The 20,246-nt window shown below is 36.6% G+C and overlaps 1 protein-coding gene across 2 annotated transcripts; it reads right to left on the reverse strand.

Annotated features, from left to right (window-relative positions):
• Positions 1-251: 251 nt before the first annotated feature.
• Positions 252-3,618, reverse strand: LOC127787046 (CASP-like protein 4A4). 2 transcript variants are annotated; one of them, XM_052314891.1, is made up of 3 exons: positions 3,302-3,618; positions 2,891-3,026; positions 252-854 (listed from the first exon to the last, which is right to left on the reverse strand). In XM_052314891.1, the coding sequence occupies exons 1-3, from the start codon at positions 3,544-3,546 to the stop codon at positions 717-719; spliced, it is 519 nt and encodes a 172-aa protein (XP_052170851.1). In that variant the 5' UTR covers positions 3,547-3,618; the 3' UTR covers positions 252-716. The 2 variants fall into 2 exon arrangements, with proteins under 2 accessions (XP_052170851.1, XP_052170850.1); XM_052314890.1 differs by having other exon boundaries at positions 252-911; positions 3,302-3,612.
• Positions 3,619-20,246: the final 16,628 nt, after the last annotated feature.

Raw genomic sequence — 20,246 nt, forward strand, 5'->3', positions numbered from 1 at the left:
ATCACTGGCCAAGACTTGATTGGCAATCTTTAAAAAGGATTGATGCTAGAAATTGGAGCCTAAAAAGAACTTGGGGTTATCTCAATTTATTTTCTTATTTATTAAACATTAATTGTGAAATTGGGAGCACTAGAATCACTCGTTCTTGCCAATTTACAGTCACACACACAAAGAGAGTGATTTATCCCAAAACAGAAAACACAACAAGAATAGAATTAAAAATAAGAGAAGAAACATGCAAACCACACAAGTACACAAAGATGTATCCTAATTCAGATGAATGATGATGCTACATCTAGCCTCTTGTCCCGATAGCCAATCCACTAGAATCTTGAAGAAATTAGAACAAGAAACCCTCTCACGAGTACAACACAATCAAGATTACAAAGCACTACCTGTCTAGACTTTTCTCTCAATTTTCACGGCACTCAATATGTAAAATGAATGATGCCAAGTGACTGCCTCATGTCTCTTGTTTATAGGCATTTAGGGCAGACAATACAAGGTTGAAAATAAGACTTATAAAATGTCTAAAATGCCCTCATATAACCATTACCTCGAGATCTTTGAGCCAACTTGGGTCTTGAATATCAAAGATACAAAAGGCTTAGCAGGGGCTTAAGAATATAACACGATTCTGTTAAGGATTCGTGACTCAAAGTTTGCGATTGTTAAATAATGACTCTTGTGCTAAAAACTCGAAGAGTAGTGAGTAGTCACCAAACGATCCTTTTACAGAGCTTGTAACCTGAAAAGAGGGAAGAAGGCAGAATAACAAGGAAAGCAGCCATGGACATGCAAAGGGAGATTATTATGGCGGCCTTCATCGACTGAGAAGCTGACGTTTCCTTCATCTGTTGAATGACCACTATCGTTACTGAAGATGATGAAACCAGGATGTAACTTGCCAACTGCTCCATGTTACATACATTCATTTATGTTCATGGTTAGTTAATTAAGCCACGTTAAAAAGAAGATACTATTCTCACTCATATGATGAATACATGCTATATATAATAAATATATATTTGTTTTTCAAGCCAAATATGATAGAAATGAAGTTTATGGCAAACCAATCCTATATATCTATTATTATTCTATTTAAGCAAAAACTTATTTTGGTGTATTAAAGTTTTTTTTAATCAAGTGATTAATTAGATCTTTTATATTGAAAAATATCCATTTTCTTTAAATAAAAAATGGTTCATCATCACAAATATTTAGGTCTAATTACCTGATTTATCGTGAACTTTTTAATAATTTTCAATTTAATCTTATTTTAAGAATTCCTTCAATTTTTTCCTAATCCTTTAATATTAGTTGCAATTACATCCTAATTTATTCTGGCATGTGTCTTTGTTGACGTGATGTGATGATCTGGCACACTGATATGTCTTAATACTAACTTATGAATCCAACCCATTCAAAACTTTAAAACGACGCCGTTTGAAATCCAAAATCTTGATTTCTTTAGGCTAGAGACAAAGCAATGTGATGAAAACACGATGGCTTTTCTCAGGCGAACTAGGTCAAACCCCTACAATTGGAAGCACTTTGAACCCCCTACACGATACTTTTATTGATCATCAAGTAGGCTCGTTACCAAAAATGTTACCGTCCCTTTTCCCAGAGCTCACCAACCACTCCTCCCAATCCAGGTTCTGTATATATACAAACCATTGCTAAAAGTTGAGTCCATTGGTAAAAGGGTCATTACCTTCTCAAACAGGTTTACTGCTGTAACAAACAGGTTCTACGAGACCACTGTTGGCAATGAAAACATCATCATCTACGACCTATTCCAGTGTCGGCACAATCTCAGCGCTAACGACTGTCGCCGCTATATGAACCAACTGCACGCCACAATTGTCAAACAACTTTTGTGAGGCTAGGGTTCGGACTCGAATTCACCTCTCAGGCTATTACACTTGTTACTAGGTTGATGGATCCAAGACTTCTAGGGTTGAATTGCAGCACAAGATTTGTAGTGACACGAAAGTAGTTTCTAGCAGTGGATTTGAGGAGTTGAGCTAACAATGCCTAGGGCAACCAACATGTTTCCAACTACAAGGGTCCGACCCAATCCACTTAAGAGAAGCTAACATGCTTCCATTGCATTGTTTTGTCTCTAACCTAAAGAAAACACAAATTTGGGGGTTTCAAACAGCATTATTTTAGAGTTTTGAATGGATTGGCTTAATGAATCAGCATTAAGACACATCAGCCTGTCATCTTATTTCACCATGTCAGTAAAGCTACAAGTCAGAGCAAATTAGTATAGAATTGCAACTGATGTTAAAGTATTAGACATAACTTAAAGCAATTTTCAAAATAGGATTAAATTAAAAAATTAGCAAAAAAATCCAAAATAAATCAAGTGATTAGGCCCAAAAATTTAAGTGGTTGGTCGTCTATGTTACATATGCATCGTTTATACCCAAGTTCTAGTTTTGAATAAAAATAAATAAAAGAATAGGAGAGCAAGTTCCATAGAAATAATTGCCTAGCTATAAATAGGCCACTTTTATAGTTTGAGTGATGACATCTTATGTGTACAGTAATTGAGGTTATCAAAGTGAGGATGAGGATGTAAGGCTTTTAATGGTGATGAAATGGTATCTTACTAAGGGTTTAAAATTTTATCGGCCTAAAAATCAAATTATAATTAAGATGGTTTACCATTTTCTTGCACATCTTCATTGATTAAGCTGATTCTATGTCATTATTGTAATACTTTAAACATATATACGTCTATCCAAACTAAATTACTTTACAAATTAATTTTTGTATCCGCTATATCGAACTCTGCTTGCAGTTGCATGTTTCCTAAGGTAAGTCTATATACTCGAGGACAAAGCAAGGAGTTGGTAGAAGGCGTGAAGCTAATTACCTGATCAACCACAAAACTAATGTAATCAGAAGCTTTGTCTGAAACAAGAAATCCTCTGTGAGCCATGTCGCAGACTCCCTTCAAGAGTTGGTAGGCTGAGTATAAGAAAACCAGCACATCCACAATGAAGCTGTACCTACACACATATACATACACAATTCCCAGACTTTAATTGAATTCCATATATATATATATATATATATTAAGCTAGGGGATAATCGGGTGTATGTTATCTAACATATATAAACGGAATGAATCACCTGCGTAGAGAAAGCGAGATCTACAAGACTATCTCATCCTGACAATTAATGACTGGCTAGAAAGGAGACTTGCGAACATCTAATATTACTATTTATCACATGTGGCCCTTCAACTTAAGCAACACGAGAAACAACTACTGTTACTACTTACAACAATTTTGGGTATTCAGTGAAGGTAGACGTCGACGGTTGGCCTTCGGACGTCTTCCTGGCCCGCGACAAAGTTGCCAGGGACAGAGCGGAGGCAAAGGAGAAAACGAGGGCCAAAGCCCTAAGGAAGAGAGTGGAAACATATATAGAAGGCGGCCTTGAGCTCCAGCCTGTACCCGAATTCGCAACCAAAGAGAAAGGGGAAGGCGTAATTGGCAGTACTAGCGCATGCTGATGAGCTGCCATTTCATGGATGATGGACGGCCGCCACACCCAATTGCATGCCTGATGCCTCTAGTTTCTTCTTCTTATTCTTCTTTTCTTCCTCCTTCATAAATTTAATTAATTAATTTGTCTTATTACAGGCTATGTCGCGAGGAAGTTTCTTTGAAACTTTATGTTTCTTACACCATTTTTTTTTTTCAATCTCAACTGATCATGAATTTGTTCAGTTTTCAATTTCTTATCTCAAAACGAGCATAAAAACCAGATCTAACTAATTAAATGGATATTAATCGTATACTAGTGTAATAGTTAATCTAATCTCATGAAGTTATATATAACTCATCAGTGGCCCTGGTGTGTGAGAAAAGTAGTACTCTTTCAAGAAGTCAATTCTTCTATGATTTAATATATGTAGTGGCTTAGTATTGTAAATAAAAATAATTAATAAAAAATTAAAGAAAGAAGCAGAGTGGTTGGGATGAAGCAATATCATATTCCATGTAGGGAAAAATGAATGGGACTTTAAGGTCTTATCCGTGCACCTGCTTAGTAAAATATGTTTATAGTTTTTAAAGAATAAACATTTTAGTATGTAAAGGTGTTTGCAATTTTAAAAAAATATATAAATATTTTAATTTTCAAAAAATAAATAATAATTTATGATAAGGAATAATTAAGTTATTTGAACTTCTGTCTTATGTAATAAATTAGTTATTTGTTAATATTTAATGTCTTTTTTTAATTTTTGTTAAATTTTATTAATTAAAACTGAGATGATATACATTATAGTATAAACCCTAATCAAGTCAATTTGAAGTTTATACTAACATATATCACATTAATTTTTGTTAATAGAATTTGATGAAAAATTAAAAAAAAAAAGCCTAAATTTTAATAAAAGTCTAATTCTAGTATTGTTGTGGTAAAAATTAAATTGCACTGATCAGTTTGTTATGGACTACAAAGTTTAAAAATTAACAATATATGAGCATAAATTACTGAAAACACTGACCTGTTTAGTTTTGTTTAGGTCTTTTTTAATTTTAATTTTAATTTTTTATATCTTTATTTGAGAGATTTGAAACTTTTTTTAAATTAACTTTAACTAAATTTTAGTTAACATGTTAATGTCAGGCATAGCGTAAAGGGTGTCTTAACAATAAAACAAACGTACAGGAACCTTTTTGGTTAAGAAGATCGCAAGGGGTGTAGAAGTAAAAGGCCAAATTGTAGGGTCGTAGAGAGAATTTTTCCTATTTTAAAATTTAAACTAGATATAAAATTTAAAAATTTTAATAATTTACCTAGATATAAAAGCATGCACCAACTTAAGATAAAGCTATTTTTTTATCATATGTACTGAAATAAAAATAGCCTAAAAGACATATATAAGCAGTTAGTAACAAAGGGAAGTTAACAATAAAATAACAATCATAAAAAGGGTGAAAAGTGTTAAGATTGCTCAAGTATGTCACCACACACTCAAGAAGGGGGATGAATTGGGTGTTGTAAAAATTGAATTAAGATTTGCAGACTTTTTGCTTAAAATGAGATTTTAGTGTATTAGAACAACAAATGTAACATGATATTTGCAAAACTTGAAAAATTTAAACTAAGAATGAAATCAACACAAAAGATTTATAGTGATTCAGATCAACCGTCTACGTCACTACCTTATCTCCTCATTAAAGATTTGCAAATTTACTAAAACTTCTTACATGAACTTAAGTAGGCCCTCTAACAATTAACTAAGCAATTACAATCTCTTACTTATACAAAATAGGCCATTTAACAAGATCGCTAGGAAATATACAACACTTGATAAATCTCCTAGTTACAATATCTCTCAAATATATAAATAAATGTTAAAACAAAATAATACAACTGATATATACAACCTTTTGAAAAAAAAAAATTAAGCAAGATGAGCACTTAAAGAAGAAACATATGGCTTGATACTTGCACTATTTCATTAACCTTATCTAGTGCTTCATTGGGCTATATTTATAGTTTTCTCCTGAGTTTGAATTAAATGGGCCATTTGGAGCATTTAATGTCTATAAAAACTAATCATTTTAATTTGTTAGGAAAGAAACTGTTGACAAATGTTAAAATCGATCTACTGTTTCTTTCGAAACATTTGAAATTTCAATTTAGTATTTTAAGAACTTTCGACATTTTAAAAGAATAGTCGACTTGTTTAAACAAACGGTCGACAATTTTAGTTATAAAGTCGATTGTTTTAAAGAAAGGTTGACATTTTACAGTCACTATCGACTATTTTTGAACTTTGAATGAAATGATCGAGAGTTTGAAAAATACATGTTGACAATTCTTAAAGATCGTCAACTATTTTTGCTCTTAAGCTTAAAATGGTCATCATTTTTAAACACTAAGTGATGAGGTTCGTGTGTCTAATGTGGAGGAACAAGCCCTTGCATTCTTGGAATGTTACGACGGCCAGTGTTCGAAGAAATAGGCATAACTTTTGCATACGATGTCCATTTTGGGGCCACGACCCCATTTCGGAAAGGTCTCGATGAGACGAATCAAACATATTTCTTTGTTGTGATGTATGATGGATTTTGGCTGTTTGAGATCGTTTACAATGTTAAAAATGCGTTTTTGTGTTTTTAGTTCATTATTTTAAATGTTTCTTTATTTTGTTTTGAAAAACCCATCCCATTAGAGGATTATGGCCAAGTAGGTTTTCAGTTTTCACCTATTTAAAATATTTTTTCGCATTGTAGGATTTTTTGGTTGCTTATGAAATAACAACGATATCCGTTTTCTTAGTGCAATCCGTACTCAAACATGTACGTTGTAGGTGAGCCTACATTAGTTGGTATCAGAGCATGGTTCGTGGAAGAGGACATGTTGTTCGTGGCAGTCATGGTGGCCGAGATGACTAAATTGCAGATTTATGAAATCAGATCAAGACATTGACAACTCGATTTGATCAGTTTATGACGTGGGCGACGAAGGTTATGTAGCACAGAACCCCCCATATTCCATCGCATCATGGACCAACAGTCAATGGGGATGACGCGAGTGGTTATGGTTCAGAGGGGCAGTTGGACGAGGATACCATGTCGGAGTTTCGGGGGGGTCGTGTGCCCAACCTCGAGAATAGGTTAGCAGACAACAATCGGCGGTGCAACGGGATGCTTTCCAGCGTTAAGAGGCCGAAATTAAGGTAGATATCCCCGAGTTTCATGGTGGGATTGAGGTTGATGAATTTCTCGATTGGCTATCGACCGTAGAGGAGATTTTGGATTACAAAGAGGTGCTCAATGACAAAAGGGTACCCTTGGTGGCTACGAGGCTACGTGGTTGGGCAGCCGCTTGGTGGCAGCAAGTTAAGCAGAATTAGAGCCGTTAAAATAAGGCGAAGATTCAGTCGTGGGAGAAGATGTAGAAACAGTTGAAGGCGGCGTTCCTGCCCTTCAATTACACAAGGACCTTGTACCAGCGTTTATAGAATTTAAGGCAAGGAAATCATTCTATAGATGTTTATTCCATGGAATTCTACCAATTAATAGCACATAATGATTTAGGAGAATTAGAGGATCAATTGGTGGCGCACTACATTGGCGGCCTTAGGCTGAATTTGCAAGATATTCTCAATATGTTTTCACCAGTGTCTATGTCTGAGGCTCATCAACGCACACTCCAAGCAAAAAATCAGCAGTTGTGGCGCTCGGGAGTCGATAGTTTTGGTGGTCCATCGGGAGGTGGGGTTGACAAGTCACCCCGAATCCCACATATGGTCTGTTCCAACCTGCACGGGGCGCTGATCAGACCACTTGGTCTACGGGTCTTACAGCCGCGACTTTGAGTGGCTGGGCTCCTCTTAGTGGGCAGGGGCGTGGTGGTTCGTGCTTTGGTTGCAGTGGTTTTAGCTATTTGAAGAGGGATTATCCGCCCCAAGGGCAGTCACTTCCAGGTCTGCTCATAGGAGAGGCGAGCCAAACTAATGTTGTCAACTTTGCCAATGATAAGGAAAAAGCGACAGAAGATGAAAAGGTGTTTACAGGTGACGTAGGGCCTCTTTTGGTAGTGCGACAAGCGTGTCTTACGCCTAAGAGGCCTTCTAAGTACTTGCAGCGAAACCATATCTTTCAGTCCACGTGCACTATTGAGGGGAAGGTATGCAGATTTATCGTTGACTCAGGTAGTTGTGAAAATGTGATGTCAGAGGCCGCTGTTCAAAAGTTGAATTTAGCCACAGAGCCCCATCATGCTCCTTATAGTTTGGCATGGTTGAAGCGAGGTAATGAAATTTTCATCACTAGACGTGTGTTGGTGTCTTTCTCTATTGGCAATGTGTACCGTGATAGTGTGTGGTGTGATGTGGTGCCTATGGACGCATGTATGGACACATGTTATCTATTGTTGGGTCGTCCATGGTAGTTTGACCTGAGTGTGTGTCATGACGAATGGCGTAATGCATATAGCTTCACCCTTTTGGGCAAAAAAATTGTACTACTACCCTCCAAGGACACTCATTGTGCCTCTTCGGTAGGGGACAGTAGTAATCTACTTTCCTGTTCCTTGTTTGTGCATGAGATGTTGGCTAAGGGTGTTATGTTGTTATTAGTGGGGACTAAGGTGATGGGAGTGTCGGCAATTCCTGTACAGTCGAGGGGGCGGGTCTTCACCCCAAAGCTGCTGTCTTAGTGTCTGAATTTCAGGATGTGTTTCCAACGGATCTTCCACAGGGTCTTCCTCCATTATGGGATATTCAACACCATATTGATTTGATTCCTGGTGCATCGCCGCCTAACCGTCCCCATTATCTCATGAGCCCGACTGAACATGAGGAGTTGAAAAGGCAAGTAGAAGAGTTAGTACAAAAGGGTCATATCTGGGAGAGCCTCAACCCGTGCACAGTACCTACGCTTCTAGTACCTAAAAAAGATGGGAGTTATTGGATATGTGTTGATAGTAGAGCCATCAAGAAAATAACAATCCGTTATCATTTTCCCATACCAAGGCTTGATGATTTACTTGACCAGTTGGCAAGAACAACAGTCTTCACTAAGCTTGATTTGAAAAATGGTTACCACCAGATCCAAGTTCGTCCTGGTGATGAGTGGAAAACAGTGTTTAAGACAAGGGAGGGCTTGTTTGAATGGTTGGTTATGCCTTTCGGGTTATCCAATGCCCCGATCACTTTTATGCAGGTAATGAATCAAGCTCTATAACCATTCATTGGTAAGTGTGTCATTGTATACTTTGATGATATTTTGGTGTATAGTGCGTCTGAGGAGTCTCATTATGCTCATTTACGGGTGGTTCTGGCCGTTTTGCGTAAGGAGAAGCTCTTTGCAACCCTAGGTAAATGTGTTTTCTTCACTGATCGAGTTTTGTTTTTGGGGTATGTTATTTCAGCCGATAGGGTGATAGTCAATGCAGCTAAGGTTGATGCGATCCGATAGTGGCCACGATCGAAAACAGTTTCTGATGTGCGGAGTTTTCATGGATTAACCTTGTTTTATTTGCGGTTTATTCAGCATTTCAACACCATTATGTCTCCCCTTACGGATTGTATGAAGGCAAGTAAATTTGAGTGGACACCCGAGGCTGAGCATGCCTTCGTGCTTATTAAGCAGCGCTTGACGTCAGCCCCAGTTCTTGCATTACTTGATTTCTCTAAGCCTTTCACCTTGCATTGTGATCCCTCGAAGCTGGGTATTGGAGTTGTCCTTAGCCAAAAGGGAAAATCAGTGGCATATTTTAGTCAGAAGTTGGCAGGGGCTCGGGGGAGATATAGTATGTACAATGCTGAATTTTATGTTGTTGTTCAGGCTATCCACCATTAGCGTCATTACCTTTTTCAGCAAGAGTTTATCCTATACAGTGATTATGAGGCTCTTAAGCGTTTATCCCGCCAAGACTCAGTTTTCGCCCGTCATGCATCTTGGATTACGTTCTTGCAGTAGTTTAACTTTGTGATTAAGCATCAGGCTAGTTCTGCTAACCGTGTGGCAGACGCGCTCAGTCGTCGGCATGGATTATTAGCTCTGCTACAATTGGCTATCCCTGGTTTCAAGACCTTTGAGTCTCCTTATGTGGATGACTCTTACTTTGGCCCCATTTATGCTCGTTTGTTGCAAGGACCTCACCTACCCTTTCTCTTGGAAGACGGGTATGTGTTCAAGGGTGTTTAGTTATGTGTGTCCGACTATAGTCTTCGACTCACATTGATTAAGGAATACCACGATGAGGGCCATGTCGGGCGGGATCGCACTTTGGCTCTCATTAGCATTTCTTTCTTCTGGTCATCTTTGCGTCATGGAGTGGCTCGGTTTGTGTCAAGGTGTCAGGTGTGTTCCTTGGCCAAGGGGAAGGCCACGAATGCTGGTCTCTATCGGCCTTTACCAATTCCCTTCGCCCCTTGGACTGATCTCAACATGGATTTTGTCTTGGGCTTTCCACGTACATAGCGAGATAATGACTCTATCTTTGTTGTTGTTGATCGTTTTTCTAAGATGGTGCATTTCATCCTTCGTAAGAAGATAGCAGATGCAGTGAATGTTGCCCATCTCTTTTTTAGAGAGGTATATCGCCTGCACGATTTACCTACGTCTATTGTGTCAGATAGAGACACCACGTTTATTAGTCATTTTTGGCAGAGTTAATGGAAATCAGTTAACATCTCGCTCAATTTTAGCAGTGCCTATCATCCCCAAACGGATGGCCAGACAGATGTGGTCAACCATTTTTTGGGGGATCTGCTATGTTGCTTAATGGGAGATAATATGTGTTCATGGGATTAGCGACTTAGCCAAGCCGAGTTTGCTTACAACCATGCTCGGAACAAGAGCACGGGTTTCAGTCCATTCCAAGTGGTGTATAGTATTCTGCCCCGCAGTCCAATTGATTTGTTGACGCTGCCCTCTAAGACTCGGTTGCATGGGCAGGCTGTCGACTTTGTTCGTAGCTTGCAACAGATTCATGCAGTGACCCATGCCAATTTGTTGGAATCTACTCGTAAGTATAAGGAGGTGGCGGATCGTCATCGTCGTTCTGTTGAGTTCGAAGTGGGTGATTATGTTTGGGCAGTCATTACTAAGGATCGGGTGTCGTCTCATGAATATTCTAAGTTGTCCGCTCGTACCATTGGTCCTGTGGAAATCATTGAAAAGATTAATCCTAATGCCTATCGCGTGCGACTGCCTTCTCATATCCATACTTCTGATGTGTTTAATGTGAAGCACCTTTTACCATACCAGGGGGATGACATAGGGGACGGTGTTAGCGATTCAGATTCGAGGATGAATCCCATTGACCTCGGGGAGAATGATGAGGTTCGTGTGTCTAATGCAGAGGAACAAGCCCTTGCATTCTTGGAACGTTACGATGGCCGGTGTTCGAAGAAATAGGCGTAACTTTCACATACGGTGTCCGTTTTGGACCCATGATCCCATTTTGGAAAGGTCTCGACGAGACGAATCAGAATCACTACTTTACTGTGACATATGATAGATTTTGGTCGTTTGAGATCATTTACAGTGTTAAAAATGCGTTCTTGTATTTTTAGTTCATTATTTAAATGTTTCTTTATTTTGTTTTGAAAAGCCCAGCCCATTAGAGGATTATGGCCCAGTTGGTTTTCAGTTTTCACCTATTTAAGATATTTATTTGCATTGTAGGGTTTTTTGGTTACTTATGAAATAAGAACGATATCATTTTTCTTAGTGTAATCCGTACTCGAACGTGTACGTTGTAGGTGATCCTACATCACTAAGTCAACAAATTTTGATCTTTAAGATAGCCCATATATCAAAGACATAAAGCAGTTGATAATTCACACAAAGAAGTTGACAGTTTTGCCTTGATTTTTTAAAAGAAATGTATGATTTTTGAAAAATAATTTTGACATATTTCATACACAAATTCATTTGAGTTCAAAAATATATTTCTTAAATGGCAAAGTAATATTTTCTAGGATAAAATATTTGCCAATAAGGATTTTATATGGCTTGATAAAATGTTTGGAAAAAAAATTAACATCCTTAGTTCATGAACTTTACATTTTGAACTTTCAAGAATTACAAAATATATCAATATCAATTTTCAAACTTATATGTTTATACATTTGGAAAATCAAAAGCTATGAAAATATGTTCCATAAATAAACGTAATGAAATTTTTTATCATCAAAATAATATCAGAAACATAACAAGAAAGAGGGACAAAGAGAAATAAGGGAGAAGATAAGAGAGAGAATAAATAAATAGAGATTTTTATACCTATGGGTTGATCATTTTCATAATATTTAGTAAGGTTAACTAGAATCTTCTCAAACATCAAGAATAATTTTTATAATTATACAAATCTTAAGTGTCCATTCTCTTTACTGTTTTCAAGTCATTTTTAGTTTTCGATTTTCTAAAATAATGAAAATGTGTTCTCTTTTTTTAAAAATACATTTTTGAAAACAAAAAAAAAATTGTAAAAAAAAACTCAAAAATAACAAAAAATTGTTTTGAATGTTTTCATCCAAAACAAACTCTAAACTCAAGACACATTTATTTATTTATTCATATTTTATTATTATAATAGAAAAAAATATTACAAAATTTATTAACTTTAAAATGTATATATTTTATTAATAATATATTAACACTGAATAATTAAATTTATTGAATAAAATATCATTAAAAAATTATTTTTAAAATTTCAAAGAGAACGCATTTTCTAATTTTCTGTTTTGAGAAATAGTTTTTTAAAATGAGAAATAGAACGCGTTTTCAATTTTCTAAAAACAGACTATCAAAACAGAAAATTAAAAAGTAAAGAGAACGCAGCTTAATAGTTTCCTTACTCTCAAAAAGTTATTTTGATAACAGTTCCTTTATGTGTAACAATGAATGTATTATTTTTATTGAGACATCGAGATTATGTTCAAAAATACAATAGTTACAACAAGAAAGGGAAACTAAACCGAGGGTAACTTAACACTCTGGACAGTTCACTTAAAGGATTTGTTATTAAAGTTTGTGGTTTTGATAGACTTGCATGTATCAAGAATTCAAATTGAATTGAGGAATTCAATTCAGATGGATGTAGCATTTGTCATGTTCAATTTTGTTCGACCTGAACCAAAATTGTATATAATATCCATTATACTGTCTGTCTGAGTTCAATGGTACATAGAACAATGGTTATAATATAATATAAATATTCAATATACTCTCCTTCTCCTTCTCGGGGCCACGATAATGGCGACGTGGTTGCTCCGTCAAACAAGTTATAGTAAATTATTTACAAATAGAGAGACCTAGAGATCATTTGGACTCAATCTTAAATCTAATTATAGATATAATGAAAATATTTAAAAATAAATTTTTTAGTTCTGCCAACCTACCTACTTGATATTTATGTTATCAACACATTAATAAATCTAATATTTTGTAATCTTAGACTTGAAATAAAACCTGTGGGCTTTAGAAATAAACCCTCGTTTTCTTTTTTGCTCATTTTTATCTCTTATTTTTAATTAATTTGATTTGACCCAATCTTGGACGGACGTCTGAAGGGGCATTTTGCTGAACATATTTTACGTAAGCATTGTTTTTAGTTTTTTTCATAATATAAATTAAATGAAGTATTTTCATGACGCTAATTTGAGCTAAAAGCAAATGTATGCGGAACAACCATAAAATGAAACTCTTTTTGTATTCTTTTGTGTATGGAAATCCACTTATTCCCATACAATTCGATAAAACAAGTAGCAACGGAAAATAATAGATTCATCGTATATATTTAAGCAATTCAAAATAAAGAAATTTTATTTCAGCCCAATATTTGTTAGAATTGATACTTTAGACCTAAATAGATCATATCTTGTAAGTTTTAGATCTTTTGTAAATCAACTTTTCTTTTGCCTAAACTAGATAATTCGGTCAACCGAAGTGATTCAGAGAGCTAACTATCATAATTTCATGTATTTGATTGACTGGGGTTTCTAAGTGAAAGATTACTCAAGAAGGGAATGAATTGGGTGTTTTGACTACTTTTAAAACACATTTTGAAATGTCTTTTAACTTATGATGTGGTAAAGTTATTTGAAGAAAATAATTTTCTTAAACTACAAATAAGATGCAGCAACGGATAAAAAAGCATGAATGCATATGCAACATATAGTGTAACATCCTGAAATTTGAAAATAAATAATAATCATTAATCCTGGTATTTGAGATTATTATTAAATATTTAGACAATTCAGAGAAAATATTAATTTATATTGTTTTGAGGAAATAGGTAATTAATTATCTTATTTTGGAGTATTTATGGAATTATTAAATTTGAGAGTAGTTGGGATTTTCAAAAGTTTCGGGGTTCTAGTGTAATCATAAAGTGGGGGGTATGTGTGTGAATTTCGAAAGTTTGGGGGCTGTAGTGCGAATTTTAAAAGTGGATTGAGGGTCTCTTTAAATTTAATAATGTGCATATATGTATTGAACAAGGCCAACCCGAAACGACGTCATTTGGGGCTAGGGCAGTGGCAGCCGTGTGCAGATGCGGTGGCTCCATGTGGCACGCGTTGGGAGCTCTTCCCACCTTGGCCACCAAGTCTCCAATATTTTTGCTATTTAAGCCCAACTTTGGGCCATTCCAAATGCCAATTTCCGCCATTCTTCGAGCTAGTGAGTAGAGGAGAAAATAAGGGAGAAGAAGGAGACTCGGTCAGCAGCAAAGAAATAGAAGAAATGGGTGGAAAGTGAAGAAAATTGGAGTTATTTGGGGTTTAAAATACCTAGGTAAGTGGGCAAAATTATTAGAAGTATTATACGTTTAAATTACGAATTTTATACGATTAGATTTGATTAATATAGGCCGTAATTCTATTATTTTCTGCTAAACATTTTACTTCGCAGCGGAAGTGCAGAAAAGGCTAGAAACGACCGTTTAGAGGCATGTTCCTAACCCTCTCTTCATGAGCTTTAATTCCTCTACAAGTTCTTACCGTTATTCATATTTAATTCCCTCCCTTGCTATTATTCGTTTCCACGTATTAATTGTGTAACTATGCATAGAAACCATTTTTATTATTGGTGCAATATTTCTTGTTAACTGACACAGGGCTTTGTATCGCCCCATTTCCTTAGGAATGATGTTACACCTAGTTGGGTTAGGTTCTAGATGGGCATGTGTGTGCTGGTTGTGGATCTTGGGACTTTTTGTGTGAAATTATTATTTATTTAATTACATTTGATAATGATAGTGAGTGTCGGGGTTGGGTTACATGCATTGGGGGTTATGCTTTGTGTGTGTGGAAATGTGTGAGCATTAGCATGACCTGGTTGGTCGAAAAGCCAACTCGAATATACTAGATGAGCATATGCATTTAGAGCATTTCGCATGTGTGAATTTTTATGTGGGTGTAGCATGGCTTGATGTTTGGTTTATGGGGCCTTGTTATCACGCTTATGCTGCATAAGCCATTACATTTCTTATGTGTTGCATTATATGATTCTATGAGCGCGGTGACACTGATTTCTTGATGTACATCTTTCGGACGGGAGTACCGATCCGAGACTATTATCACGGGTGGGAGAACCGTACCATTTCAGGCGGGAATAGCGACTTGAGGTTAGCACTATTACCACAGATGGGAGGACCATACCGTTTCAGGCGAGAGTACCGACCTGAGGTTGACATTACACACGGAAGTATCATTTCGTTTCAAGTGGGAGTACAGACCTAAGGTTGTACATATAATATATGCATCAATTGGTTGCTAGTTATTCTTAATTGCTCCACATTGTCCCATATGATTCCTAATGGCCATTTATCCAAAACATATGCATAGTATCTATAATGTAAGTATATAGTATATACATATAATATTCATATACTTCCCTAATTACCTATAAGCCATACCCACATGCTAAGTGTCTAATGGGCCGCATGACTTGATCTGGCCATGTTCAATTGCCTCATGCCCAATTACATTCCTTACTTAACATAACATATATATGTACCATTAGTATAATTAATTAAGTGTGAAATATGCATATAATTAAATCCACAAGCAAAGTTCCCAATGGATCCCACACACCAATTTATCTATATCTTGTACAATAGGGACGACACCCCGAAAATATCATATTAAATTCAGAATAATAAACCCTATCTGAAAGCATCCTCTACTACCTTGGGATTTCCCCCAAGCAGGTCATCTAGCGACCCAGAACCTGCTTCGCTAACTTACTATAAGACCCACCTTCTCCTGGTTGACTCCCTAGGCCAATTAGTCTTTCGGGAGGGGATTCCTCTTAAGGCCATCCAAATTAGACTAAGGATTACAATCCTCACACTCACCATGTGCATGTTCATTCCCGACATCTGGTAAAAATACTATGAATAGCTCATCTCTCGTCGGGAAATGTACATCTTTTATATTCATTAATTGGCTACTTTATTTATTACACACCCGACAGAACCTCCATGAGTTCCCCTGGATGACTATTTTCCTTCACATACTGACTTAAGCATCGGAGGGCATATGCGAGGTGAGGAATCCCCACATGCCTGCTAACTTGTTCTTATGAGCACAGTTATGCTCTGAACACATGGGAAGATACTCTCAGATGAATTAATTCCCCACCAAATATGCACTTGAGGGATTATTCAAGACCCCAACTGTAATACCCCTAGAGCCCAGAGAAGGGTAGTATATATCAATGATAAGTAAGGAAGAAAACAACACTAGTTGGATACCTTCTGAGCTGAATGTAGGCAAAGAACTCCCAGGTTAAGCGTGCTTAAGCTGGGGAAGTTCAAGGATGGGGACCCCTAAGAAGTTCATGTAGGCCCATCAGGGTAAGTTGTTCTGGCCCTTCCTATCGCTCGATACGGGATGTTACAAGTGGTATCAGAGCTAACCCTTGGTAAAGGCGATCCGATAAGGGCAGGGAGTGGCGTCGGGGTCTAAGATCTATACAAGGAGCGGCTTCTGGCAGGCTTCTAGGATAGCAGCCTCTAAAGAGGAGAAGATTTGGAACCTGTTGTAAGGTCACATGACGAGAACATCATGTGCTTAAAGGGGGAGAATGTAATACCCCTAGAGCTTAGAGAAGGGTAATATATATCGAAGATAAGTAAGGAAAGAAACAGCACTAGCTGGATACCTTCTGGACTAAATGTAGGCAAAGAACTCCCGGGTTAAGTATGCTTGAGCTGGGAAAATTCAAGGATGGGTGACCCCTGAAAAGTTTATGTAGGACCATCATGGTAAGTTGTTCCGGCCCTTCCTATCGCTCGATGCGGGATGTTACACCAACCAAATAATCGGAGACCGAAGCTAGCCAACGTACATTTCCACAAGCAGATACCTATTAGTTGTTTGCCTCGCTCTGCTTTGACTCCAACGTTCCCACATTATAAATTCTTATTGTTGTATTTTTGTCAATAACAAAGCCTAAGTCAAAACAATTATTAAAGCGTTAAACTTGCACCTTGAAAAAATTCTATAAGTTTGAGAGGATAATGCTTTCCCTTTCAAAAAGCATTCGATTAGGGGATGCTTCAAAATCCTTGGCAAGTGTTAAAGTAGTGAATGTAGGCCTTGGATAAAACCACTATAAATCCTTTATCTTCTCTTCTGTGTTTTTTTTGTGATTATTTAAATTTTCATTTGATTTTAAAAAATTTGAGGTAAACTTAATTTACCCCTCTTTTAAACTAACTTTTTTAACAATGTTGATAAGAAAGCAAGTCAATATAATTTAATTGATAAATTAGGGGTATTTATGTGAAATACAAAAAGGATATTGGTCTTGATGATAAATCTAGAAAAGGTATCTTTCACATAATAATTTGAAATTAGGACAATAGTGCAATTCTTAGAGATTTTGGATTTTGAAAACACCACTGAAATGAAATATATTTCACGAATTTTGAGCATTGGTGTAATTTATAAAAGTTTTGGGATCTAAGTGAAACAATGAAACAAAATTTAAAATAATATGGCGAGAAGGTGCAATTTCTCATAAGATTTTGAGATTTGTGGAATTATCAGAGGAACCAACACAATTTCCCAAACATTAAGGGTTAGAGGAAAGTGTTAAAATGAAATTAACCATAATCAATGGGGCCAAGTGGAAATTTGCAAAAGTTGGAATCTTCATCAAAACTCAATTGACACACTACCACCAACAACATATGGAAAATTAAAAAAATTAGAGGTTGTTCTTTTCGAGTTTTAGTTTTGAGTTTTGAATTAATTTTTATTTTTGTGTTTTGAGTATTTGTTTTGAAATTACTGAAAATGCATTCTTTTTGTCATTTTGAAAAACCCTTATTAGTACTATTCACTAAACGATAGAATCATAACATAAACCATAAAAATCAAAGGACATCTTAATACATGATTTCACTAGCACGTTTTATTAAAATGCATATAATCCATGCCAAAAAAAAAAAATTAAACCCTAATTCCAAAATTGAAACCCTAATTAGAAACCCCAAATCTGAAACCCTATTTTGGGTCACCATAGATCTAGATTAAACCATCAAATTAGAAACAAAAATAAAAAATCAGACCTAATTCGAGAAGTAAAAATGCTTAAACCAGAAAAAGAAGAGTCACGGGAGGAAGAATGGCAGGAAGAGGAATCGCTGGAAGAAAAGCTTGCAATTCAATACTGAGCCTTGAAGAGAAGATAAGAGATAAGAGAGCCAATGAGGTTGGGTTGGATCTGAACCAAATCTAGGCAAGGATCTAGGTAAAGCTTGAACCAAGCAATAATGGCAGAGCGCCAATCGACGATAGCTTGCAGAGACAGACGACGAATGTGAGGCAACCAGAAGAAGATGCTGACGAACGGCCACAGTGGTCAATGAAGGAGAAAGGTCAGTCGATGAATAGGTAATGGAAGATGAACAGTGGCGGTTGTCGGCTAGGAGGTGGTCAACGGCAATGGAGGTAGTCGAATCAAAGGTCACGACAACTAGCAGCGGTGATAGTGATGGCAACTAGCAGCGATGATGATGGCGGCAGCGGCTGCTAGGAAACCTAGCCAAAACAATGAAGAACAATTGTAAATTAGTGTGTTTGTGATGAAAACAACCAAAATGAGATTTCCTTGTTTTTAGTGTTGTGTAGAAATTTTTTTTGTGTTTTGGAAAAGGAATTTTTGAAAATGGGTAAGTAAACATGTTTTTATTATTTTGGGAAACTAAAAACGGCCTAAAAACAACAAAGAGAACGAGGCCTTAGCATTTTGTTTTCTAATTAAAACATTAAAATTAAAAAATATTTTATCACACCTCATTTTCACATTCACATTTTTCCTTGAAATGATTTTCTACTTTGGATACATGTCCGTAATATATTAATGGATCCATTTTTATAGCTAATGACCCACTTGGAAGGACTTGTATCCCTTAGTTATGTGTTGTTTCTTTCCTTTCTCTACTAACTTCATTGAAAGCTTCAATCACTTAGCGATTGTCGCCTAATTCATTCTCCAGTATTAGAGTTGTGCACTTTAGGCTTTACTTATCATCAAGTAAAGCCTACTAGGGGACTTTCAAGGCTCGAAGGTCTATTAGGGCATCCGCAATAGCCATAGCCAACGAGAAACACTAGGCTTATTGAACCCCAATTTGCCATTTTGGAAACCATTAAAGGATTTAGCCTCATCACACTCTTGAAGAAGGCTGACTAACCTATGGGAAAGAGCATGAAGGCCTATTAGAGATATCATGGGACCTATGGTCACTCGATGGATCAATGTTGGGAGCTAAAAAACCAAATCAAAGCTCTCATCTGAGAAGGTTATCTAGGAAGATACGAGAAGACGAAGGAAAACGGATAACTGGGAGTATTGAAAGAGGGAAGAAAGGTTAGATAGATAAGAGAGGCAAGATTAGAGGCCGAATTAGAGGAGAAGATAGGATAACCAAGCTCCTCTCCTAGTCAACAAGCCAACTCACCAAGCCGTCCACGTTATTTCAAGAGACAACCTTAGCTGAGGACTCATCATCCTCTTGAAAAACCTATGCTTGTCAGTATTACCAAGTCAACTCAATAATGAAGGTGTAAGAGAATGAAGAGCCCATTGTCTCCACACCGGCTGACAAAAATGACATCATTACTCCACATTATGATCACATGGTGATTTTGACCATCATTATGAAACACCTAATTGAGAGGATATTAGCAGATAATGGCAGTTTAGTTAACCTGATCTACTAAACTACTCTGGCCATATGCATATTTCTCATGATTAGCTGAAGAAAGTTTCCCCCCCCCCCCTATACAGCTTCACCAAGGAGATTGTATCAGTCACCAATTCAATATAGCTACCCAAAACACTTGGCTTGGACCCACAAAGCATGACACGCCAAGTTAATTTCATAGTGGTAAAGACCCCACCAACTGCTTATAATGTGATATTGGGGTGGCCACTCCTAAACAACATAAGGGCAATAATCTCTTCGTGTTATTTGTTAATGAAGTTTCCTACACCTTAGGGGGTAGGACAAGTTCGATGGGACCAAAAGAAAGCGCACACCTACTACATCTCCTCCACAAGGGGGAAGAAAAAAGAGGAAATCTTATCTATCACCGAGCAAGCCATATATAATGTAATGACCCAATCATGGGTTTGGGTATTTTGGGTGTAAATTCCGTGTGGATGAAATTGTAGTGTGTTTATGAAAATGGATGTTTTATGTATTGTGAATATATATATATATGT

Source organism: Diospyros lotus, chromosome 12 (assembly GCF_014633365.1).
Source record: "Diospyros lotus cultivar Yz01 chromosome 12, ASM1463336v1, whole genome shotgun sequence".
Taxonomy (NCBI): Eukaryota; Viridiplantae; Streptophyta; class Magnoliopsida; order Ericales; family Ebenaceae; genus Diospyros; species Diospyros lotus.

Coding starts and splice junctions, on each gene's coding strand:
- LOC127787046 (XM_052314890.1), bottom strand. CDS start 3,546: ATGGCAGCTCATCAGCATGCGCTAGTACTGCCAATTACGCCTTCCCCT. Junction 3,027..3,301: donor ACTGAATACCCAAAATTGTT/GTAAGTAGTAAC, acceptor ATATGTGTGTAG/GTACAGCTTCATTGTGGATG. Junction 912..2,890: donor TTAGTTTTGTGGTTGATCAG/GTAATTAGCTTC, acceptor AACATGGAGCAG/TTGGCAAGTTACATCCTGGT.